The sequence below is a fragment of the Vigna unguiculata genome, chromosome 5 (genome assembly GCF_004118075.2).
Source record: "Vigna unguiculata cultivar IT97K-499-35 chromosome 5, ASM411807v1, whole genome shotgun sequence".
Classification (NCBI taxonomy): domain Eukaryota; kingdom Viridiplantae; phylum Streptophyta; class Magnoliopsida; order Fabales; family Fabaceae; genus Vigna; species Vigna unguiculata.
Genome location: NC_040283.1, coordinates 18580722 through 18608473, shown reverse-complemented (window position 1 = coordinate 18608473; position 27752 = coordinate 18580722). Strand labels below are relative to the sequence as shown.

Genomic DNA, 27752 nt, shown 5'->3' with positions numbered 1-27752 from the left:
CGGATTAATCCATATGTAAGTTACATACGAAATAATCTGTAGCTAATTCATCTAAAATATATACTTGCATATTACATATGGAATAATCCATATGTAATGTTGTTATTTTCAAAAAATCTATATACACTGTCCACTATTATTTTCAAACTTTTACCAACACAAAAATTAAAATTTTATACCAACAACACTATCACTTAATCTAAATAAAAGGTAACAACATCTAATTTAAACAACACAATTGTCAACAACTCACGTGGGTGTCAATGAAGAAAACCATATTTTGGAAGTTTTGATAATCAATGTGCAAATCCATCATAATCTCTCCATGAATTAGATACAACACATAATTACCATATGATCAATATGTAAAGCTATATTTTAAATTTAGACAGAACAAGTCTACACCATGTAGCTGGATTGTATCTACTAGCGATTGAAGTGATTCATCCAAGATCCCGCAGAACAAGTAGGAAATGAATTTAACACTTTAAAGGTATCACTACTACCCAAAATGGAGCAACGAAGGGACCAACATGTTGACTTGATATCCTACATGTATATACCAATCATGTATGTTATACAGCAGTAGCAACACAACTTCAACTCTATTGAAATCTATATGTATAACTTGGAATGAGTAGATGTTGAGTAGCTAGAGTGATTGTTATTTGAGAAATTTGACATAATCAATAGCTGAGTGGAAGATGACTTAAAACTAAAGATGTTAGTTTTAAATTTTAGAAGCTAAAAGCACGTATAAAAACCATTAATTTATTAATATTAAAAATTACGAAATCAACATTATACTATAAGATAATTAAGAAAAATACATGGGTATCATGTTCCACATAAAGTGTATTTGTCAAATCTAAGATTCTTAGTGTAAAAGTAACAAGTTTGGAAATAGATATATGAAAATATTAATATGGAATAACTCAAATATCCAAACATAATTATGAATTATTTGTATAGGCCACAATTATGAACATTAACAGTACATATGTTAGCCAAGTTCCCAAATATTTTTTATAGGCCACAACTGTGAACTCAAATATTTCCTTTATAGCTCTAGCTCTGAACACTTACATAATTGACCAAAGTCCAGCTTCCTAGCCAACTATATATATATATATATATATATATATATATATATATATATATATATATATGGTTTGGCATCTTTGAATTATACTAGCTCTTCATTTGTGAGATACAATCGAAAGCTTTGTGGAAGGTTGACATTGGTAACTCCCATTGAGGCAGGGGATAATGAAGGTAGATTTGGAAAAGAAGAAGGTAGCATTTATTCTTTTGGGCACGGTACCACTCAAAGTCCTAGCAAGCAACGCGACAAGTAAGGAAATATATATATATATATATATATATATATATATATATATATATATATATATATATATATATATATATATATATATATATATTTACGAGCTAAACAAACAGAGGGACAGAGTGTTGTGTGGCATAATATTATAAGTATGATAAAGGCTATAATATATAAATAATTGTATTTAACCATATAATTATGTTATTATGTACATGCTATTTGTTTATGCTATTACATATAATTATTTTAATTGTTAAAGTATTATTTTATATATGATAATAAGTGAAAGATTTTGATGGTATGGTGATGATATTATCTATGAGTGGTTTTGGAAAACATGGATACTAGAAGTAAAGAAAAGCACAAGAGTAATGGATGGTGACGTGTGATGGTCGATGTAGGTTCTGTGATTGAGTATGCTGAGGTGCTGGAAATGGGAATTCGGAAAGCAACTTGGTGTGAGGATTTGAAGATGATAAAGAAGATATATTTTTTTTATGGAAGTGGAGTAAGACTGTGATTATGGAGGAGTAATTAAATGAAGATTTGTTAATAATGGAGATATCATAATAATATTTGGTCTATGGAGATTAGTGAAAAATGTGTTTATTTGGAACACCAGTAGATAAGGATGGTGTGTGAAACCAACACAAGTTTAGTAAAGTTGGGTTAAATATACACTATGATCACTCACACGCAAACAAAAAACATCCCTCCAATTTTTTCTTATCATTAAGACATGAAAGAAATTTATACCTGCCAAGATAGAGAGAGGCACTTCTTTCCCATCACCCATATGAACAACACTTTGAAAGGATACACTGAAAATTGCCTACATTCAGAAACACACAAGTTAACTCAAAATTTAGAACAAAACTTGTATAATACAGTCAGGAATAATACATTATCTCTATTCTTACTTGAAATATAATAGCTATCAACTACACATCAAATCCCAATCTCAAATTCTTTGAATCCTCTCAACTGAAATCAGTGAAGTTGCGACAAATAGCAGAGGGACTAATATATAAGCAACACTGCTCCAATTACCCAATCAAATTACTAGGATGAATTTGGGAAAAAATTTATTAGATGGATGATTATTTATGATTTCCTAACATTTGAACATAGTAAATATCAAGGGATGAGGAGGTAACTCATAGTCTTGGAGCTTAGGCTTCATGGAAGCAAAGTGAATCCCTAGAGCATTCTGGTACAAACCATAGAGTAAAATCAATGATACCTTCCTGTGAAGTTTGGAGACGTTAACAGACCTTGTAAATTCAGAGCCCCTTCACGATGGTCAACGGTGACGGAGGACCCACTTTCTGCGATGCTCATTCCGCTAGCGTTGTCGCGTGAGCCAATGTCTAACCCTAGAGTATAACCCTAAGATACAAAAAGAGTGAGAAAGAGCATACAAGGGCTCTTGATAATGATCCTTGAGAGAATAGAGAACCATCGACGTCTTGATAGTGCTCCTTGAGAGAGTGGAAAAGCATCGACTTCACGGAAGGGGAGATGTTGCCACCTTCCGGCAAAAACGACTGCAGAAAGTAGCAACGGCGCCTCTCAACACGCCAGATGAGCTAGGGTGAGAAAACATATGTTTTGAGGCTTTCGAAGACGATGAACAAAGTCATAACAAACGTTCTATTTTTCAAAATCTTAATTTTAATTTAAAATCCGTATGTAAATTTTGTATGAAAGGTCAATCATTATTTATGGATTTTACATATGGAAAAAGGAGAAACAACTAATCTATAATTATATATGAAAAAAATTCATATGTAAAACTTAATTTATCTATACATTAAAATTCGTATGTAATTATCTGTAGATAATTTTGCTTATCATGGCCGACGTTATTTAACATTTGACAAAGCACTACCAGACGTCAAATTATGCTATTTTTTGGCACTATTCAGCACGAAAATTCACGTCTGCTATCTTTCATCCCGACGTTGGATAATGATGGACCTCTTTTTCCCTGACGTTAAGTGACGTCTACTAATATTTTCGACATTATTTTGACGTCACCCAGTACGACGTCGGTGTTTGGACAGAGGTCCTCAATTTTGGTACTACCTGACATGTCCCTTTGCCCAACGGTCAAACATCTAATCTTAATTACATCAAATTAATATTAACTAGCACTATCTATTATTTCTATTTAATAATTACACGTGTAATGCTATTAATTGATTCGTACATAAAATTAATAATTAACTTTGAGTGAGGAATTTTGCTAGTTAGATAAATATAGGTGGGAGTGGTAATTAAATGTATCAGGTAGAAAATAAATGCAAAGCTATAAAAAGTTGACAGCGAGAATAATACATTGAACTTAACTTTAGCATTGGCATTGGCTTTTTTATTTTTGTTAGTTTGAAATGTAAATTTGACTTTTTTATTATGATTAAAAGTTATTCTTGTGACAAAATTAAGGATCATATAGGAGTGAAAAAAAAGTAAATATTTTTATTAGTTTCAAATGTAAATTTGATTTTTTTGTTATGATTAAAAATTATTCTTGTGACATAAAATCAACGATCATATAGGAGTGATAAAAAAGTGAATATTTTTATTAGTTTTGAAATGAAAAAATTACTTTTTTATTTTAAATTAAAGTGCTAAGTGAAAAATTCTATGCTTGTAAATACAATTTTGAATATAAAAAATTGGTATATAGGGAAAAAGTAGAAAGATATTTGGTATATTATGGTATGTGACTTATTAAAACTTTTCATTGGTTGATTACATGACAAAGTATGAATGTTCATGAAAATCGTAGTTGGATGTATACCAGACTCTTACTTGGGCAAAAGGGGTACACTGAAGCATTTTTAAATGGTGTAAACGAATTTGTGTCTTTTGCTCTAGAAAAATCAAACTTGTCAAATGGTAAAATTAGATGCCCATGTAGTAAATGAAAAAAAATCAAAGGGGATTTGTGCCTTCTTATTAGTATTGGACATGTCATGGAGAAATTGATCCAAATTTGTGTGATGTGTATAATACTTATCCAAATTCATCTACACGTGCACATGAGGATCATAATCAAGACTTTGACTGCATGGTCCATGAAGCTGTTGGTGTAGAGTTTTCAAATAATTATGGTCAACAAAATTAAGAATTTCCAAATTCTGAAGCAAAAACTTTTTATGATTTATTGCATGCTTCACAAAAACCATTATGGCCAGAATGTACTAATCACCTAATTATCTGTTGTTGTTAGATTGTTGACAATTAAATTAGAGGGAAACATGTCTCAAAGATCTTTCAATCAAATGTTGGCTCTTTTAAAAGAAACACACCCGACAAAGAACTTTATACCAGAAGATTACTATAGAACCTTGAAACTAGTTTCAAAACTTGGTTTGTCTGCAAAAAAATTGATTCTTGTATTGATGGATGTATGTTATTCTACTCTGATGAGGATAAACAATTAACAGAATGTAAGTTTTGTCACAAGCCTCATTACAAGACAAAAAAAGTGGGTAGGGATAAACATAAAGATGTTCCTGTGAAAAGAATGCATTATTTACCTCTCATTCCTAGGCTTAAGAGATTATATGCATCAATGAGTTATACTCCACATATGAGGTGGCATTATGAAAATAGAAGAAAGGAAGGACTTTTGTGTCATTCGTTAGATGGAGAAGCATGGAAACACTTTGATGAAATATTTCCTGATTTTACAGTTGAACCAATAAATGTAAGATTGGGGTTATGCATTGACGGTTTCACACCATATGGTCAATCAGGAAAACCATATTCGTGTTGGCCAATGATACTAAATCCTTATAATTTACCACCAGAATTATGCATGACTACTCCATACATGTTTCTAACTTTGATTATTCCTAGGCCAAAAAAACCAAAGGAAAAAATAGATGTTTATTTGCAACCATTGATAGATGAGTTAAAACTATTATGGATTGAAGGTGTGTTAACATATGACATATCAAGAAAACAAAACTTTATCATAAAGTTGCATTAATGTGGACTATCAATGATTTTCCTGCATATGGTATGTTGTCTGGTTGCAGTACATCAGGAAGATTGGCATGCCCATATTGCATGAATAATTCAAAGAGTTTTTGGTTGGAAAATGGTCGTAAGTTTTATTGGTTTGATTGTCATCGTCAATTTTTGCCTATGGATCATGCATATAGAAGAAATAAGAATGCATTTTTGAAGAATAGAGTTGAATATTCTCAACCTCCTTTGATGTTGTCTGGGAATGATGTGTGGGAACAAGTTGCCTATTTTCCCAAAGTAACTAGGGAAGTACAATTTTCTTGTCATGGTTGTGGTATATCTCATAATTGGATAAAACAAAGCATTTTATAGGAATTGCCATACTAGAATTCCAACCTATTAAGGCATAATCTTGATGTAATGCATATTAAAAAAAATGTGTTCGACAATGTCTTTAATACAATTATAGATATCAAAGATAAGACCAAAGATGATATGAAGGCAAGAATGGATTTAAAAATATATTATCGAAGAAAGGAGTTAGAATTACAACAACTACCAGATGCAAAACTTATGAAGCCTAAAGCAAAGTTTGTGTTATCTAAAGAACAAAAAGTTGTTGTGTATAAATGGATTACTGAGTTGAGAATGCTTGATGGTTATGCCTCAAATTTGCGTAGGTGTGTGAACATAGAACGAGGAAGAACGATTGGAATGAAAATTCGTGATTGTCATGTATTTATGGAGCAATTGTTGCCTATTGCTTTAAGTGCATTGCCAAATGAGGTTTGGAAACCTCTAGCTAAGTTGAGTAAATTCTTCAAAGATTTGTGCTCAACAAGTTTGCGAGTGGATGATTTGTCACTAATGGAACAAAATATTGTCATTACATTGTGTAAATGGAACGATTATTTCCACATGCATTCTTCAACTCAATGAAACACGTACATATTCATTTACCTTATGAAGCAAGAATAGGAGGTCTTGTTCAATATCAATGGATGTATCCATTTGAGGGTAATTTACTAAACATGCATATTTATCCTCAATGAAATTAGTAATGAATTATATTATTATGTTATATCAGGTATTTGAATAATTTGAAACAAATGGTTAAGAATAAGGCAAGTGTTGAAGGCTCAATATGTGAGGCATATTTGGTACAAGAGACTTCTCATTTTTGTTCATATTATTTTGACCCTCATATGCAAAAAATGAGAAATAAAGTAAGTCGTAATGACGATGGAGGTGAAAATGAAGAAGTGGATCAAACATCAACAATTTTTAATCATCCTAGTCGCTCTAGTGGAACTTCTTCAAGTAGGTATTTAAATCATAAAGAATTAGATGTTGCACATTTCCATGTAATACTTAATTGCAAAGTAGTACAACCATTCATTAAGTAAGTACCTACATCAATTTTGACATGTATATTTTATGCATGTATATATACTAACTAACATAATGTTATGTATAAATTTAAGAATATTTGAACAATTTTTAGAAGCAGTAAATCCAAACATCACTCAAAGAGAAATTGAGGCTAGGATTGCTTCTGACTTTCTTAGATGGTTTGAAAATTATGTAAGTATTGATTATAAATCAATCATAACACTAATAATATGCTTTTACACTTGTGACTGTATTTGATTTTCTCTTATCATTCATAGGTTCATGATAGCAACAATATGGTTGAAAGTCAACTTTTGCATGACTTAGCATGGGGTCCAAGGAAAAAGGTTGTTACTTGCCTATTTATTTTGTTAATGGTTTCAAGTTTCACATAGAAGAATGGAGCATTGGGAAGCAAATAGTCAATTATGGAGTTTGTGTTAAAGGTGACGATCATTAACACTAATAATATGTTTTTACACTTGTGACTATATTTGATTTTCTCTTATCACTCATAGGTTCATGATAGCAACAATATGGTTGAAAGTCAACTTTTGCATGACTTAGCATGGGGTCCAAGGAAAAAGGTTATTACTTGCCTATTTATTTTGTTAATGGTTTCAAGTTTCACATAGAAGAATGGAGCATTGGGAAGGAAATAGTCAATTATGGAGTTTGTGTTAAAGGTGACGATCATTAACACTAATAATATGTTTTTACACTTGTGACTATATTTGATTTTCTCTTATCACTCATAGGTTCATGATAGCAACAATATGGTTGAAAGTCAACTTTTGCATGACTTAGCATGGGGTCCAAGGAAAAAGGTTATTACTTGCCTATTTATTTTGTTAATGGTTTCAAGTTTCACATAGAAGAATGGAGCATTGGGAAGGAAATAGTCAATTATGGAGTTTGTGTTAAGGGTGACGATCATAGCGGAGATGAAGAAAATTATTATTATGGTATCATGAAAGAGATTATGCAACTTGAATACATAGAAGAACAAAAAAAATAGTTTTATACAATTTCCAATGGTTTGATGATTTTGAAAGGAATCGTGGTGTAAAAGTTCATAAGGAATATGATATTGTTGAGGTTCATCATCGAAGAAGGTATTCAAATTATGATCCTTTTATACTTGCATCAAATGCAATTCAGATATATTATATGCCTTATCCTAAAAAAATTAAGGAAAAGGTAGATTGATGGGTTGTCATTAAAACAAAAGCAAGAAGTATGGTTCATGATCAATATACATTGGAGGTGGATATGAAGAAGTAGCATACAATGAATTAGAAAATCATAATGAACATAATAACATGGAAGATGAGACACAATTCACTAAAAACGAGTATGAAGAAGAGAGTGATTTTGATGATGAATATATATCTAATGATGATGATGACAACAATGTCAGTGATGATCATGAATTTAATGAATAAAATGATGATGATGATGAATGATGAATGATCTTTGTATTTTAATTTTGGTAACAATTTAATAAATGTTAGCAAATATTATTGTCTTTTTCATGTCTTTTGTTATATATATATATATATATATATATATATATATATATATATATATATATATGCAATTTGTTTTAACACTTTCTCTTCTTGTGTATAGATGTCAGATAAAAAGCGAACAAAATTAATTTTGAAAATTCGTTCATTAAAGCATTAATTAAATTAGTTACCAAGTAACAACACACATGGAAAACAAGTTGGACATCCACTATCTAGAAGACTTCAAGAACATGTTAGTTCTACTCCTTTGTTTCGAGGTCATTCTGGTGAAGCCCCTTCAATTAGAAAACATGTTGCTCCTACTCCCCGACACAAAGCAAGTTCTAGTTTTCCTTCTTTTCCATTAGAAGTTCATGCTGCTAATCCACTTGGAGCATCAAATCCTACTCCACCACTTGGAGCATTAAATCATACTCCACCAAGTGTTTCACCACAAAGTCTACAACCATCAAGCCCTCGAACACATGAAACTTTTTCTTCTCATGATGTTCAAAATGTATCAGATGTTCAAAGCACTAGTGACAAACCTGTTTTGAAAATTGATGGATATAGGTAAATACATAAATTCTAACAATGTTAACTTTTTGTGTAGATTCTTGCCTTCATACTTTGCAGCAAATGCCATTGGTGATATCTTCAAAAGCCATTATACTGAAGCATGGCCATCTTGGAAAAAGAACCCTAAAAGAAATAGAGAGATGTAGTTCACAGAATTCATGGTATGTCTAATATATAACCTTAAAATTTTTATGACTTCCTAGTTTTAATGTAGTTATAACTTCTTCTTTTTATTTCATTATAGAGAAAATATACTTTTCTCCCACCTGATGACAAGTTAGCAAGAAGGAACTTTGAAATACGAGGTGAAAATATATTGAAAAGTTCATTAAATAAAGCTCGTGCAAGTTTGAGGAAGCCTAATTGGCTTACGGAAGATGTATGGGATAACTTGTGCCAACATTGGGGATCAAAACCATTTAAAGTGAAAATTTTAGTTGCAAAAGCAAATCGAACTTCAGATAGTCAAGGATTTGGAATTTCACTCCATATTGTTGGCTCTATTAGTACTTCACAACATGGAGAAAATATGGTAACTTATTTTGCTTTCTATTTTAAAGAATCTAATAAATTATTAGCACTCTATATTTGAAATAAATGTCCAAGTTTGTTTGTTGATTGTTATCCTACAACACCATCCGTGTTATATTACAATACTAGAATTGTTTGTTTACTCATGTTGATGATAATACTAAAGTAGTTTGTTCCTCATGTTAATGATAAACTTCTACATACCTTAGTTCCAACTTGGTTGCATGGTTGTTGTAAGACTTGGTGCATTAGCCAATTTTAGAGTAAACCTTTTATAGTACATATTTTAAAATAGTATTTTCGTTCACTTTATCTTAGACAAAGTGGAATGGCAAATCTCCTACACCATCAGAGTTGTTTCATCATACACACCAATGGAAGAAGGACAAAACTTGGGTGGATCAAAGATCAGCACATGTGGATGTAAGTCACAATTAATTATAATATGTTGTATTGTCCAAAATCAGTGTCTTTCCTATATTATTTCCAATGTATTGCCATTTTTATTTTGATGTTTATAGGCAGAGTTCACTCGTGCATGAAAAGAAGAATCCCAATCAGCATCCACTATAGGAGTATCTCCACCTGATGAATTATAACTTTGGTGTAAAGTTGCTTGAATTAACAAAGGCAAGGTGTATGGGCTTGGATCTTAGTCAACCAAAGCGATTGGGAGACAATCATATCATGATCCTACATCTTCATCTGTGCAGGTGATGAGGGAGGAGATTGAGCATTTAAAACATGAGTTGTTGAAAATTCAAACTGAAAGGGATGATCTTCGTGATAGAATGTTCAATAACGAAAAAGAAATTCAGCAAAATAACAAAATATTACATCTCTAAATGGAAAAGATGAACTTTCAACCTCCTCAAATATGACTTGAAACTTTATGCTCCTTATCTACATTTTATCTTATTTGTATTGTATTGTTTGTATATATTAAACCTTAGTTCTATAACAACATTATGAACCTTGTTTCAATGATTGTATTATTTTGAAAAATATGTATGTGAAACTAGTCTCACTATGATCAAATTGTGCAACATATTACATCATATTCTTTATTCATGTTGCATATATATATATATATATATATATATATATATATATATATATATATATATGCAACATTTATCATATTTATATTATTTAAAAAAGGAAATTGAAATTGAAAAAAAAATTTGTCATTGATTTCATTGTATAGATATAATCACAGATTTAGTTCAAATTCAGTCACATGTTCAGTAACAGATTCGTTAATTTCATCACAAGTTCACTCACGGATTTGGTCACTGATTCGGTCACTAATTCAGTCAGTCAATGATTCGATCACTGATTCAGTCACAAATTCAGTCACTAATTTAGTCACAGATTCGTTCACTGATTCGGTCACAGATTTGGTCACTTATTTAGTCACTAATCGGTCACTAATTCAGTCACTGATTCGGTCACTGATTCAGTCACTGATTCGGTCACATATTTGGTCACTATAAAACAGTGACGAAGGAAATAGTGATCGATTATTTCGTTTGTCACTAAATCGGTTACTATTTCAATTAGTGACTGATTTTAGTCATTTAGTGACTGAATTTTCAATCGCTATTTCCTGGTTTTCTTGTAGTTTTCACAGAGATTGGGTTTCATGATCCAAATTCAAAGCAAAAACACTAAACAATATTCTTCTAATTCATACACTAACATTCATGCCTTATGTAACATGCCTTAATGATCAAAGTTTGATGTTATGAATGACCAATGATGTACTCTATGTTTATTCTAGTATAGGTTCTAATGTCGTGTCCAATGATTAGATACCCACAAATATGTAATCAATAATTATCATGCAGTTAAAGCAAGAATAGAACACAAGAGTGATGGAAAAGAATTATATTGATTAGTGGAATTCATAGAGAATAAAGAATAAAGAATATATTACACCCAACCATCGTGAATGAGGGAGTTAGATATGCCTAGACATATTAAACACAAGACTGATGTTGAAATTGAATGTCTCCAGCCTTCAAGATACCCTTATACCTTCAAGTGTAGAGATATCAAGTTTTTTTCTCTCTAAATGTGTGTTTTTGACCTATGTCAGACCCTCAATTTATAGACTTTCATAATTGGACTTGGACTTGATTTGATACATGAATAAATTGTAAGAGATAATCATTGATTTGGTATTGTTGATAATCTTTGACTCTTCAACATTTCACTCATTCTATTGATAATCTTCCCAAATCACGTTGTAACCGTCTTTTAATCAATTAGAATAATAGATTACAATATAATAATCTATTAAATGCTTTAGCTTTTGTTTGTCAAATTGGGATTTGAGATCTATATAAAAGGAAAACAAGTATCTTTACTTAACAACTTTTATAAGCAACCAAAAGAAGTGTTATTCATTTGTTTTCTGTGATCAATACACCTTTTCTAGAACTATAAAGATTTCAAAATTAACAAGTGTTTTGAATCAAGTTTTCAAAGTGTTCTATTGTGGTGATTTCCTTTCATCTATATTTATGGATTATTTTCAGCTTTGTTGTTGTGTTATGTGAGTTGTTGTAATAGAGTTGAAAACGTTATGCATTTTCCTCGATAGTCAAACAATGGATAGAGACCAAGATTCTCTCGAAGGGAGCGAGGAGTGGTGAGGGTAGAAATTTTTTATATTTAGTATAAGATTAAGGTTGATATCCTCTGAAGAGTGTTGTAAGGAAACCTAATAAGACCTATTGAAACATGCAAAGTGGTCCCATGATGCTTTGACCTAGAGTGGAATCAGAGGTGTTGGGTTTGAGGGATTGAAGTTGGGTTGCGAAATAGGGGTTTGCGCTGAGCTAAATAAGACTTGACGGTCATTCTTGAAGTTGCGGATGCAGAAGGTTGGGTCTTTTCTCTCATGCGTAGATAGGATTTAGTTCCTCTAAAAAGCGGGTTTTACTTCTTCTCTTCTTCAGAACTCTTCTTTCCCCATTCTACGATTTCTTCTTCATTCTTAGAATAGAGATATAATAGATTTTTGTTAGAGTGGAAGGAATTCTGGAAAGTCAGAGAGTTCATGACTATCAAGCAATCTTGTTCGTCCATAATGTGTTCAAAGTAACCGACATATATTTAGGCATTCTTTCATTTTTCCTTCATTCATAGTCTTTTGTAAATTGATTTTCATAGTAAAAATTTAGCTCCATTTTGATACATTTCATTTTACATTTTAAATTTCTCCCATTTGCAATTATTTTTAGTAAAGTTTAATTTTACGATATAAAACTTAACACGTACCATTTCATTTTGTTGGCCTTAATTGGCCTTAATGCAAATATATGGCTGTCAACAAATGGTGTGATTGCCGAAGAAATCACGACTTAAGTTACTTAAGTTTTAGTTTGTATAGTTAGCCTTGCAATCTTATTTTGATCCTTCTTTCATCTTTTTCTATACAAATTATAATTCCTTAATCGTGAACCAAAAACTAAGTCTAGATAAAATGCAAGATCAAAATTGCTCAAGCATTGCCTAAGAACATGGTTCTAGATCAAAATTGAAAAATGGGTAGGAAGGCATTATATAGGAATTGTAGAAACTTTAAACTAAAGTTGTAAAAGTAATGAAAGAAAATGATAATTTAATTCAATTAAAACTCCAATGTAAAACTGGTTTGAGATTATTATAGATATAAATAATTGATTAATTTTAAAGACGTTGTAACTGTTTTTTAATCGATTAGAATAATCGATTATCATCTAATATAATTGATTAAATGCTTTAACTTTTTTTGAATTGGGTTTTGAGATCTATATAAAAAGAAAATAAGTGTCTTTGCTAGCAACTTTTACAAGCATCCAAAGGAAGTGCTATTCAATTGTTTTTTGAGATGAATAAACCTTTTCTAGGACTCTGTAGATTTCAAAATTAACAAATGTTGTGAATTTATTTCCTTCTATATTTTAAGGATTGTTTTTAACTTTGTTTTCTGTTTTGTGAGTGGTTGTACTAGAGTTGATAAAGTTATGCATTTCCGTGGATAGTCAAATGGATAGAGACCAAGATCTTCTTGAAAAGAGTCTAAGAGTCGTGAGGGTAGAAATCTTTCATACTAAGTATAAGATTAAGATTGATATCCTCTAAAGAGTGTTGTGTGTATTGTGCAAACTCTCATTTGGTAATCGAACTAGTTTTTGTAAGGTTGAAAAAAGTGACACTCAATCTAAGATCAAGTTTCATTTTAATCAATATAAATCTTCAAGTGTTTTGCTTCTCTCTATATCATCTTTTATTACTTTTATTATTCTTGTATCATTTGAATCAAGGAGAAAGTGCATTTTTGAGTTTTTGACATTTGATAGAAGTTTTTGAAACTATGTTTTAGAGAAAATGTTTAAAAAAAAAAAATCACTCCGGCTTAGTTTAAACAAACCCTACTAAGTTTTCAAAGAATATCTACACAGTATTTTTCCTACGTCCTTACAAAAGGAATCCTTCAACTAGGAAATATAGAAATTAGAATATCAATTCCGAAAGTTAATTTATTCACCATTCCTTATGGTCCGTTGAATATATTCAAGAATAATATCATAACATTTAACACGTTTGGCCAAACTAAAAATATTTATAAAGGACAATACTTATATTTAGTATTCTAGATGTCATCAACTAAGTCCAAAGCATATAACTAAAAAAAAAAAAATTACTAACATAACATTTAAGCCACCATCATGAAAAGCATTATTAAGCCTTACGATTTTTTCAATTATTTCTGTCCATTCACCTTATCACCATCGGGTAGCTCTATAAATGGATTATAAATCCTTAAAGTTTTAAGAAACTTACTGTAGAGCAAATCCAAACATATATTTTATTTCATCTTTTTCACATGTTTAAAAGTTTTACGATATTTTATTCATGCCCATCGACAAAAGAGTTGATCTTATCAGCAGGATGTAGCTCTATAAATGGATTCTCCTAGCTTCGATTATTCACACAACTGAAAAGAAGAGAAAAACCTTAATCTGTTTCATAGCCAGTCAAAGAAATGGCGAGTGCAACGCTTTTTGCTCTCTTCCTTTTTTCTGCCCTAACCTTCTACCCTCCTTCAACCACTGCTCAACCTGTCACGGACGGGGATGGCAACATCGTTAAAAATGGTGGCATATTCTATATATTGCCGTCAGGTTTAGGAGCCCCCGGCGGTGGAATTCGAGCACTCCAAACGGATAACGAATCTATCCCTCTCTCTGTTGTGCAATCTCCCTTCAAGGGCGATAATGGGCTTCCAATTATCATTTCATCCCCAATCCGTACCGAATTTCTCCCTGAAGGTCAGGTGACCCTTAGCTTCGAACATACTAATCGTGAGTGGAGCGTTGTTGAGGGTCTGCCTGAAGGAACCCTCGTTAAAGTTCAAGGCTACCCACATACAGTCTCAGGTTCCTTCTTTATTAAAAAAGCTAAAGCTGAAACCAACACGTACAAGCTTTTGTTCTGTGAAGAAGGCGTCTTCTGCGGTAATGTTCGCGTTGTTAGGAATGGGAACTGGGTTTTGGCTGTCACTCAGGACGAGCCATACGAGTTTTATCTTAAGCGTGTTCCACCAACATCTGCTGATGCATGAACAATCGAGTACTTTCTTGTGAAAACTATATGCTTTGGGTGTAATAAACTAATGCATGGTAAATAAAATAACCAGTGTTTGGTTGTTCTAACTTTCATATTTGCGGACCACCATAGTCAATTTTATCCTTTCGCTCTAAAGCTATTGGTTTGGATTACCTCCTTATTTCTTTTCATCAAAACAAAACCAGTGTCTAAAATGAGAAAGGTTACGTTTTCCAAACTTTCCTTCATATACATTAAAACTTGAAAAACTATATCTCCAGACAACTATTTTTTAGCAAAATATATATCTGTTATATAACTATATTTTTTTATTAAAATGTTAATTAATAAAGTTGTAGAGTAAATTGAATAGTATACTCTTAAAACTCTCGTATAATAATATATTGATAAAATTTACAAACTATCTTACTTAATGTATACTTATTACATTATTAAATTAAAGTTATAAAGTAATTTTATTTAAAATAGAAATTGTTGAAATATTATTATTTGTTTAAAGTATTCAAGAACAACTATAAAAAAAATAATTTTTAACATCTATTAAATTGGTTGCTTAGTGACGATTAAAATCGTCACTATTCTATTTTTCGTCAGTAAATAGACATAGAATTTGATGCTACAAAAGTATCATAATGTAGGTTTAATATAATCACTAGAATAATTGCCACTAAAACTATTCGAGTCGATTTTAATAGCCTTTAAATTAATTACAACTACTCATAAAATCATAACTTTTATTTTTAAAATATATTCAATATTTAGTGGTGGTTTTAACCGCCTCTAAATTAATTTTTTATTTTTGTGATGTTTAGTGGCTATTATAACCATCAGGAAAATTCTTACTTTTTTCAAAAAAAAGTATATATTTAATATTTAGTCGGGGTTGTACTGGTCAACAAAATAATATTTTTTCTAAAGTAGAAATAATTAAAGAACTTAACCAAAATACAACTAGAACCATGAATGAGATATTAGTAGAGTCGGGGATTCTTTCTGTAAAGATACGAGCTTGTGCTCTATCATATTTTTCCCTTCTCTCTTCACTACTAGAAAAATACAATTTAGCCACCAATATTAGTCATTAAAATAATTTCGTCGCAAATTGTGACTAAAATAGCTACCGAATCATTGTAGTCGCAAATAGTCACAGATTTAGGGACTGAATAAATGTACAATAATATGTATTACTATAACAACTGAAATAGTGATCGAACATTTCTAGTCTCTAAATATAATTTTTTAGCCACCGATTTACCGACCAAAATAAATTTTATTTTGTAAAATATATTTAATATGGTCATTAGTCACCGAATATTTTCGGTCGCTAAACATTATTTAATATATAATGTTTTAGCCACTTATTTAGCGACCGAAATAAATTTTATTTTGTAAAATATATTTAATATGGTAATTAGCCACCAATTTAGCGACCAAAATAATTTTTATTTTGTAAAATATATTTAATATGTAATTAGCCACTGAATATTTTCGATCGCTAAACATTATTTAATATTCAATGTTTTAGTCACCGATTTAGCGACCGGAATAAATTTTATTTTGTAAAATACATTTAATATGATAATTAGCTACCAAATATTTTCAGTCGCTAAAGTATTATTTCATGTGAAATGTTTTAGCCATGGATTATCAACCAATAAAATTATTATTTTATAAAATATATTTAATATGATATTTAGTCACCGGATATTTTTGGTCGCTAAACCATACACGTAATTTTTTCATAAAATTATTTAATTAGATTAAACTAAGATGATAAAATTTTTAAATTAACATTGAATATAAATTATAAAATAACTGAATTTTTACTTTTACAATTTGTGGCAACTCATAAGTTTGTTTCCTCTCACCTCCACCACCACCATCAACAACAACATTACTGTCACTACAACCACAACCACTACCACCACCACCATCAGCACCACATCCACCACCACCACCACAACCTCCACTACCACCATAACCACCACCACAAACACCACCATCAGCACCACATCTATCACCACCACCACAACCTTTACCATCAACAAGAGCAGCATCGCCACCACCACCAATACCACCATCAACACCACATCCACCACCATCACCAGAACCTCCACCACCACCATAACCAACATCACCACCACCATCATCACCACTACCACCCCCACCACAAACCACCACCACCTTCATAAGAATTAAATTTTATATTAATATATCGTAGTTAATTAAATTATTTAGTTTCATAATTTTAAATTCCAACTAAAAATTTTAAAATATTGTCTTACATTCTTCACGCGGTTTATTGTTTGCTCCAAATTTTAGATTTTATTGTTTGCTCGAAACTCATTCTTCTCTCTTTCACTACAAGAAAAATTGATATTATCGATGGTCATAATTCGTCAATAATGCTTAAAATCTGTCGATAAATTAAAATGACCGACGGATTTCTGACGACCAAAAATCCTTCGATAATACCTTCATCTATAAATTTTACCAACAAATAATAATTTCGTCAGTAATTACCAACAAAAATATTTGTCGATAAAGTCCATGATAGTTGTATATTACTAATTTCTTTTCTCAGTACTATTTTTTTTTCGAAAATAAATTTTTTCTTTTGGGTAGAATTTAGAATAGTTTTAGTTAAAATTTAGAAATTATATTTTTTGTTCGAAATTATATTTTTTTCTTTTGGCTAGAATTTATAATTTTTTTTTAGAGTGATATTTATTGGAACTTTATTGTTCTGAATGCTTTAATTTAATCCAAAACACCAAAACCATCATGAGATGGCAAATCCTTCCACTTCCATGTGATTAAACCAATGATAGTTAACTTCATCGGAAACAATTCTAGATTGCTTCAACAAAAAAAATCATTTCCATAAACCACTATCTTTCCAGAAAAATACATACCACATGCACAAACAATAAAAAATGAAAAATAGAATCCACCACAATAACAACACCATAGATCCCAAAAACAAATTTAAAATTAAAAAATACAAACAAAAGTAGAATCATCCACAATAACAATGACCTATAAATCACATATATAGAAAAATTAAAAAAATACAAACAAAAAATGAATCCTCCACAATAGCATTCATCTACACATCACATATCCAGAAAAATTAAAACAATATATATAAACAGTTAGAGTTCATGTTCCTCACGTGAAGTTTCAAACCGACGGAGAAGAAGCAGTAGAAAGCAAAGTAGTGATGTGACGTGGTGGATGTTCACGGAGATGAAATTGATGAACAAACCGTCGCTCAAGGCTGAGGCGAAACGGTGTCGGCTAGCGACGAAGGCGTGAAACATCATTGGAGAAGACGAGATCCATAAAGACGAAGAAACCCTTGAAAGAAAAAAGAAATTTGCAGTGGCGATAGCGTTGGAGAGCTTCTTGTAGTGGTGGCGACGACTACGTTGGAAGGGCTTCGCGTAGTGGTGACGACGACTACGTTTGAGAAGGAAAGAAGTGCAAGGATGAAGTGGCAGTAGAAAATTATGGTTGTTTTAAGAAGGTAAGAAGTGGCAGAGTAGAAGACGACACCTTTAGAGAGTGAAAGAGTGAATTAGGATTTATGAAAAAAGAGAGGCAATTAAGGTTGTTTTAAGACATTCACTAACATTATAATGCACTACAAAAAAAGTAGACATTTGTGACGGTTAAAATTATTAGTTTTAGCGGTTAAAAACCGTCAAAATTACGCATGTCAAAAACAGTTTGTGACAAAAAAAAATTAACTGCTGGTATTGCTGTCAAAAAAGAAAAAAGAAATTACCAGCGGTTAAAAACTGCTACAAAATTAACTTTTATTTTATAATATTTAATTATATTTTAACGGTTAAAAACCGCCATAAAATATATCATATTTTGACGGTCAAAAACCGCTACAAAATATATTATATTTTGATAGCTAAAAACTGCCACAAAATATATCGTATTTAGACGGTTAAAAACCGTGAAAAAAATATCATATTTTGACAGTTAAAAACTACTACAAAATATATCATATTTTGACAATGAAAATCATAAAAAAATGCTTAAAATATTTTTAATTCTTTTAAATATTCTAAAAGTATTTAGTAATTGTTTTTCATTCATATGTTAACCAATATTTCCATGATCTATTTTATTAAAAATTATTTTTTATTTACTTATTTATTACAAAAAAACATTCTACTTTGCAAGTCCTATTATTCTTTATTTACTCATTTATTGAATTATTAAATATATGTGAAAGTCTTTCCACATTGGTATGGTTAATGAAGAAGCTTGGACAACATGCTCTTTACAAATATTTACCTGCCTAATCAAAATCATTGTATTCTTTTTTCTCCATAAAAGAGTGATCTAGATTTTTCATTAACTCTACCAATAACTACACCAAACAACACTACAAAATCCCAAATACTTTTAGCCAGTAAGCAAGGAAATAATATGTTACAATGCAAATTACAAATTATAAAGTGCAAAATGAAGGATTGAAAAGATCCTAACATATGTAATAGGATATATGTCAAATTAATATAACTAAGTCTTGGAATATCATAACATATATGTCAAACTCCATGAAAATTACTATCAAGTGATGATCCTCCTCGTGATGTTGGTAGTTCTTGACCACTCTATTCATCTTGTGAAATTAAAATTTAAAATCATATCATGTTAGCATATTTAGAAATAATACTTAAGATATTAAATTATACACACAAAATATAAAGCACTTACAATTACATTACTCTCATTACCAAACATGACACCCAACTCATGAGGAATATGCCCTTCCTTCATTTGGATGTATGCAACCGTGACACTTTTTAATGTCTTTAAATTTTCTTCAGAAGTTAGTAACTTTTCCTTTAGACAAATAACTTCCTCTTTCAATTGTGAACTTTCAACTGAACCAGAATTTGAGAAATTGTGCCCTGCATTACTAAATCTAGTCTTGGATTGAAATGCAACACTATGAAGACCTCCTAATCCTAAGCAACATACACGTCCAGAATGATCCTTTCCCAACACTTTACTAACACAATCATCAACTGAGATCTCATTAGAATTAACACTTTGACTCATTTCTTGTGTCATTTTCTCCTGTAAATATAAAAGTACACGATGAAATATTGAAACTAAAACTAAAAGATGAATATAGAAATCAAGTTGAATATTGTTCTTATAAAAAATGTTACTAAATTTACAGTGAAAACATGGGCATTTTAAACATATTGAGCACCCCTAGGAAGGTACATGAAGAAACCACACAGCTGCAAAAAGTAATAGCCTACCTAGAGCAGACTAAGTAAGTCCAAAAGCTTATGAATAGTCTGATATTTGCAAATTAAAACAGAAAAGGAGTAGGATAAGAAAAGGTAGGCTATAGACATGGAATAATATCATTTCTTTTGCATTTCATTCATACACTATAATAAAAGACAACTACTTAGATCAGCTACTTAACCTACATTTTTATTTAATTTGAAAAATATCATTTCTTCTACATTTCAGTCATAAACTATAATAAAAGACAACTGCCATTGTACTACTAATATTAATGATGGAAAGAACAAATAAAAATAGTTCCAATTAATACCGAAAAAATAGAATTAGAGTTTCGGGAAGGGAGTGAAAGCAAAAGCTCCTTGATATTAACTAGGGCACTTCTGCAATATAACCCAACATACTCAAAGACAAAGAATGCATGAATATTACAACAGTAATTTTAGTTGGATCTTGAAATAACTGTTTTAAAATGAATACCTTTCGTGCATTAAGTTCTTCTAACATCAATCATTTTAGAACTTTTTTAAAGATTCAGTAAATAACTATATACACCAGTCTGTGATCTAACAATTGAATATTTTATCAAACAAACAAATTTGTTGCATTCAACTTTATCTAAATCCCAATCACAGAATACAAATGAAAAATTAGTATATTGTAACAGTATATAAAAATCAGAGTGAAAACATATTGCAAAATTATAAGAACTTATAAATACTTTAACTAAACTTACCGCAATAGACCTTGCCTCTTCATTGACATAAGACTCATTTCTTTTCTTATGAGTCTCAATATACAACTCTCCTCTACCCACAGCACGTCCAAGGTTTACTTCTTAATAAATATGAGCATATAAGAACAATAAAACACTCCATGAATTTTAATTAAACTCAACAATGAACAAATAATTACCATCTCATGTTGTTTTGTAGACAAAAGCTTTGCACCACCAGTATGAGGAATCTTTTGCGCTTTTCTAACTTCAATATTTCTCTTGCTTAATTTCTGAGACAAGAAAGTTATTAATTAAAAGAAAAGACAAAAAAATAGTTATTCATAACAATCATTTATGAAAACTACCTTATACTCTTCACTGAGATGATAATCAACAAATGAAGACCACTGATCTTTTTGAATACCATCAGGGACATTAGCAATTAATTGTTCTCTTGATAATGAAGTATCATAAACACGGTTCCACAAATTCATCTTTTCATTTCTATACTTATTTGACATGCAAAGGGAACAATAACGTTCAGCAGACCTTTTTTATGCCTAGAAATGAAATAAATTCTAAAAAAGAAAAAAAAAGTTAGTATATAAAATTGTAGAAAAAAAGAAGAAATGATGAATCTACAAACATGATAAGAAATAACAACCGAAATGAAAAAGGAACAAATGTCAATCTACATTCTAATCCGTGCAAATTGTTTCAAGGAAAATTGTAATTGGTAAAAATCATAGAAGAACTAAAATCAATCATAGAAATGCATTAGAGCTAAAAACATTCAAGAATAGCAAAGTTAACCACATTATACTCAACATGTACCTTTAAAATGTTAAAACAATCATCCTTGTATGACTTTGGAACCTTTGGCCAACTATCAAGGTTAATGAGAACATTGTTTGAATTTGTAGTAATACGACCACATGTTGAAGAAAGAAGTGAAGTCGCTTCTCCATAGGCTCGTAATTGTCTATCAAATGGCACAATTATACGTTCACCATGACGCATCTCAAATACACCTGGCTTCGTCAACTGAATTTTTTTTTTGTATTTCCTTGTTCATCTATCAAATGGTGACATAATTAGGAAGAAATTTTAAAAAAATTTATAAATTCTTATTTATAAGTAGAATAAAACTTAAAATTACCTATAACATGTACAGTCCATACTCTACTCGACTCACGTCCTGCATGTGGTTGTTGAGTAGTATCCACTAGAGGTGGAACATGTGGATGTGAGGTAGGAGCCATAGGAGGAGGAATATGTGGATGTGGAGTAGGAGCCATAAGTGGAGGAACATGTGGATGGGTCGACATAGAAGGAATATATTCAACTTCTTTATACAATGAGTAAAAAGTGAGAGTCTCTTCAGCTAAATAACTTTCACTTATAGATGCTTCAGGTTGTGCTCTATTTCGTACAAAGGACTTCAAATGTCCTAACATTCTACAAAAAAACATAATTTAACCAATATTTTAATCAAAATAAATAGGTTAAACATAACTACATGTATTTACTTTTCAATTGGATACATCCAACGATAATAGACTTCTCCTCCTAATTTCACTTCTTCTACAAGATGACAAGTTAAATGGACCATCATAATGAAGAATGATGGAGGTAAAAGAATTTCCAAATGGCAAAGAGTAAGCACAATTCGATGTTGTAACTTGTCAAGATCTGAGATATTTAATCTTTTACAACATAACTCCTTGAAAAATGAGGAAAAATCTACCAACACTGCAGTCACATGGTCAGGCAAAACATTTTGAATAGCTATTGGAAGTAAATTTTGCATGAGGATGTGAGAATCGTGACTCTTAAAGCAAAATATCTTATAGTTTTCATCATCAACACAACGAGATATGTTACTTGAATAACCATCTGGCATCTTCACATTCTTGAATGTATTGAGAAATATCTTTCTTTGTTCTCTTGTCATTGTAAATAACAAAGGAATGTATTTTTAATTTTCATCCGGCCAAAGGTCTTCTTTTATCCCTATATCTTTTAGATCTTGACGAGCTTGAAGATAATCTTTTGATTTTTCATCTTTGAGCATTGTATACAACAGATTATCACACACATTCTTCTCAATATGCATAACATCAAGGTTATGACGTAAAAGATTGTCCTTCCAATAAGGAAGATTAAACAATATGCTTTTTCTTCTCCATTGGTTTCCTTTACTACTTGACTCAAGATTGCTATCAAATGTTATGACATCAAGTTGTTTCAAAATTTCTAACCCAAATAATAATTTTGTAGCACCTCTTTCTTCAATTGTGCCATCAAATTGTTTTTTCATCAATCTAAATTTGTGACTTCTCTTTAAAAAGCGTCGATGACCCATGAAACACCACTTGTTACTACGTCTTAATCGACAAGGAAAAACGTCAAAATTACAAGTTGGATCAGCATAACCAGTATAAGTATTCCACCAAGATAGAGTACAAAGTCTAGGAAAATCACTAGTTGTCCACATGAGAGACGCTCGCATTACAAACATAGAGATGTCAATGTGAGCCAGAACCCGTGAGCCAACCCGACTCACCACGGGTTTGAGCCGGGTCGGGTTGGGATTTTTTTTTTGTGATAATGGGTCAAAACGGGTTGAGCTCACTTAACCGACGGGCTATGCGGGTTCGAGCCGGGTTATGGTGAGCTGACCCACCAACCCACCTATATTTAAAAAAACCTAATTTAATAAAATTAATTATTTAAAATTAATATTTTTCAGAATCTGAAAAAAATTTACGCAATCCCTAACTCATTTTTCACGCAGCGCACAGTTCCCTTTCTCTTTTCCTTTCCCTTTCCCTGTCGCGACGATGGTGCCATAGGTGGTGGTCGTCGGTGGTTCTTTGGCGGCGGTGGTCGACGTTGGGTGGCGGCCGTTCGGTGGTGGTCGAGCTGAGGAAAAACGCAATCCGCAACCAACCTAGTCCTCTTCTCATTTTCAATTTCGACCCACACAGCGCAGTTCCCTTCCCTCTCAGTCGTGTTCGTCGCGGTGGTGCCCACAGGTGGTGGTCGTCGGTCGTTCTTTGGCAGCGGTGGTCGACGTTGGTGGCGGCCGTTCGGTGGTGGTCGCGTCGAGAGAAAACCCAATCCCTAACCTAATTTTGTTCTCATTTTCATTTTCGACCCACTCGCACTTCCCTTCCCTCTCACTCGTGTTCGTGGCGGTGGTGCCCAGAGGTGGTGGTTGCCGGTCGTTCTTTGGCGGCGGTGGTCGACGTTGGTACCGGCCGTTCGGTGGTGGTCGAGCCGACGCTTCTTTTGCTCGTGCTGCTCCTGTGCCTAGCCACTTTCAGGTTTCTTTCTTTCCCTTTCTTTGTTTTCTTCAATCCTGATAATATGTTCTGCAACATCAGTGACCACTGTAATTACGTTCACATACAGTTTCATCACCTACAGTTATTACGTTCACATAAACATCAGTTACTACTGGCAATGCTACTAAATGTGTTCAAGTTTTTAAATTGTAGAAAGATCTAAATTGGCCACTGTAATATTCATTCTAAACTTGTATTTATATGTGTAATTATGTATGATTATGTTTCTGCTAAGGGAGTTTTGCAGACTATTAGTCTCATATCTATGATTCTGTTTCTGCGATATTGGTATGATGTTGTGAGAGTGTTGCATATCTATGGCAGAAGCTTTTACTAATAATGTACTTACTGTTGCAGGAGAGTGTTGTAGGAAAGCGCTGGAAAGGATCTCAACTTGAACAAAGCTCAACTCTAGTTAGCTTAGCTTTTACTAATAATGTACTTATTCGTGTCATGTTTTTGGTCAGTTTTGTTTATGTGTTGATTGTTCTTGTTAGTAATGTGCAACATGGAATCTGAAACTATTCATCAGAGTGTTAATGAGCAAGAGCCACCTTCTGTTAATAATGAAGATAATGAGGTTCAAAAAGAAACTAAGAAAGCTAAGACGTCTACCTCTGAAGTTTGGAAATATTTTACAAAAGTTGGAGTGAAAGATGGTAAAGAGAAGGCCAAATGTAATGCATGTGGGCAAGAATATGTAATTGGTGGCACTAAAATAGGTACTTCTACACTCTTGCGTCATTTGAAAAAGTGCAATGTTACCCCAAAGTATAAAGATGTAGGTGGGATGATAATTGATAATATGGGAAAGTTAAGGGGTAGGGAACTTGATCACAAGCACATTAGAGAGATTATGACAATGGCAATTGTTAAACATGGTTTGCCATTTAAGTTTGTTGAGTACAAATGGATTAGAGAATTGCTTTCATATTTGAATCCTGATGTGAAGCATGTAAGTAGGAATACAACTGTTTCTGATTTGTGGAAATTCCATCTTGAGATGAAGGAGAAATTGAAATATGAAATGCATCAATGTCATAATCGGATTTGTTTGACTTCAGATTGCTGGACTGCTTGTACTCAAGAGGGATATATTTGTTTAACAACATATTTTGTTGATAACAACTGGAAATTGAATAGTAAAATTCTTGCCTTTTGTAAAATGGAACCTCCACATACGGGTCATGATTTAGCAAATAAAGTGTTTGAATGTTTGACTGACTGGGGGATTGATAGGAAAATATTTTCTATAACTTTAGACAATGCTACTGCTAATGATCGTATGCAACAAATTTTGGGTGAACAATTAAGCTTACAAAATAGCTTATTGTGTGAGGGTGAATTTTTTCATGTGAGGTGTTGTGCTCATATATTGAATCTAATAGTGCAAGAGGGTTTAAAAGTGGCTGAAGTTGCTTTGCACAAAATTAGAGAAAGCATTAAATATGTGAAAGGGTCGGAGGCAAGAAAAATAACATTTACTGAATGTGTTGTTCAAGTAAGGGGCATTGATACTAAAGTGGGCTTAAGGTTAGATGTTCCTACTAGATGGAATTCCACTTTTCTTATGCTTGAGAGTGGTCTTAAGTATCGTCGAGCTTTTGGAAGTTTCACTATACGTGATAGAAACTTTAAACATTGTCCAACAAATGAAGAGTGGAAAAGAGCTGAAAGGATGTGTGAATTTTTAAGGCCATTTTATAAGATAACCAATTTGATTTCAGGCACATCTTATCCAACCTCTAATGAATATTTTATGCAAGTATGGAAAATTGAGTGGTTTCTAAGGGATACTCTAAGGAGTGATGATCCTTTAATGAAAGACATGGCAAAAAGGATGATGGATAAATTTGATAAGTATTGGAGTGAATATAGTACCATTCTTTCAATTGCCATGATTCTTGACCCACGAATGAAACTTGAAGCACTCTGATTCTATTATTCAAAACTTGATCCTTCCACTTGTGATGAAAAGCTTAATCATATAAAAGGAAAGATGTACAAACTCTTTGAAGAATATGTGAGTGTGAGGTCAAATTCGTCCAATGCATCAAGTTCTCAATTCACTTGTTCAACAGAAGAACATTTGAACATGGAAGAAGACCAAGAGATTGATCCATATAATGTAAGTTAGTTAATCATTATTCGTAACTAATTTTGTTATTTATTATTATCTTATATTTATTTTAACCAATTTTTATGTTTGCTTTATATTGTTATAGGAATATATCAATTATGTAAGCCAAAATGTGAATGTAACTGGCAAGTCTGAATTTGATCTGTATCTAACAGAAACACCACTTGAGCCAAAGTATTTTCCAAAGTTAGATGTTTTGAGCTATTGGAAGGATCGACAAGAACGTTATCCAAATCTATGTTGACTAGCTTGCGAGGTGCTAAGTATTCCAATAACAACTGTAGCTAGTGAGTCTGCATTTAGCATTGGTGGTAAAGTGCTTAGCAAGTATCGATCTAATCTTCTTCCTGACAATGTTCAAGCTCTCATTTTAACTCAAAATTGGTTACATGGCTTTGAAAATATTGGTAATTTAATTTATATAACTTTTCAATCTTTTTTTGACATCATACTTCTTATTCTACATTATATCATTTGTTAATAATTTGTTCTTAATTTTGAAGATGAAGATAATGAAGATGCTAAAAAAGAAGAGGAAATTGTTCTAGACTTTTCAATCCATGACTCTCATGTACCTCTTGAACAATAATTGTAGGTAAGGAAACTATTTTTCTGTTTCTCCAACTTATACATGTATTGTAACAAAATTGGAATTTGCTTGCGCCACTTGTTCCTTGTTGTTGTGATATGTGGAGCTTAATTTAACCTTAGAATTATACGTGCAGTAAATCTTGAGTGCAGTAAATCACATTATCAGATTTTTTGTTTTTATTATCATCATTATGCATGTGTTTTTTATTACTTGGGCCAAAATCTCTATTATTTGGTTTCTTTTATAAGCAGGGGCATAGTCAATTTGGAAAGCTTCATGTTATGGAATATGGAACTTGAAGAAATAGAGTGAAGAAGTTAGTTTTTTTTGTAACAGGATGATCATGGCTTCTCCAATCAGATTGTATAAGATTGTAGATGATTAGGTCCACAGGAAGCACATGAAATTTCAAACATTGTGTTTGTTATTAACTCATTTTGCCATGGGACTTACTATTTTGTATATTTTTGTTTGTTTGTGGTGCATAACATCCATCTCATAAATCACCAATTTTTTTATAGGCATTATTCAGCAATAGATAAAAAAAGAGAAGAAAAAAAATTACAAATATGATTTTTTTTTTTAAATCTTTTTTTTTAATTTTTATACGGGTTAGTGAGCCAACCCACTTAACCCACCAACCCGTGGTGGGTTGAGCCGGGTTGAAAAATTTCTGGCTCACCAGAAAGTGAGCCGGGT

At 31.7% G+C, this 27752-nt stretch overlaps 2 protein-coding genes and 1 long non-coding RNA gene across 4 annotated transcripts; 2 read left to right on the top strand and 1 right to left on the bottom strand.

Annotated features, from left to right (window-relative positions):
* Positions 1-258: 258 nt before the first annotated feature.
* On the bottom strand, positions 259-2978 carry LOC114186099. Of its 2 annotated transcripts, none has more exons than XM_028074120.1 (3): positions 2589-2978; positions 2102-2177; positions 259-549 (listed from the first exon to the last, which is right to left on the bottom strand). In XM_028074120.1, exons 1-3 carry the CDS (start codon positions 2684-2686, stop codon positions 427-429), a joined length of 297 nt encoding a protein of 98 aa, XP_027929921.1. In that variant the 5' UTR covers positions 2687-2978; the 3' UTR covers positions 259-426. The 2 variants fall into 2 exon arrangements, with proteins under 2 accessions (XP_027929921.1, XP_027929920.1); XM_028074119.1 differs by lacking the exon at positions 259-549 and adding an exon at positions 1181-1335.
* An 11356-nt stretch (positions 2979-14334) lies between these two features.
* Positions 14335-15066, top strand: LOC114185933 (chymotrypsin inhibitor 3-like). Its single transcript, XM_028073901.1, has one exon. It carries the CDS (start codon positions 14381-14383, stop codon positions 14957-14959), a length of 579 nt encoding a protein of 192 aa, XP_027929702.1. The 5' UTR covers positions 14335-14380; the 3' UTR covers positions 14960-15066.
* An 8683-nt stretch (positions 15067-23749) lies between these two features.
* On the top strand, positions 23750-27515 carry LOC114186012. The gene is made up of 2 exons (XR_003604957.1): positions 23750-24300; positions 27390-27515. It is a non-coding gene; the product is annotated as an uncharacterized LOC114186012 (long non-coding RNA).
* Positions 27516-27752: the final 237 nt, after the last annotated feature.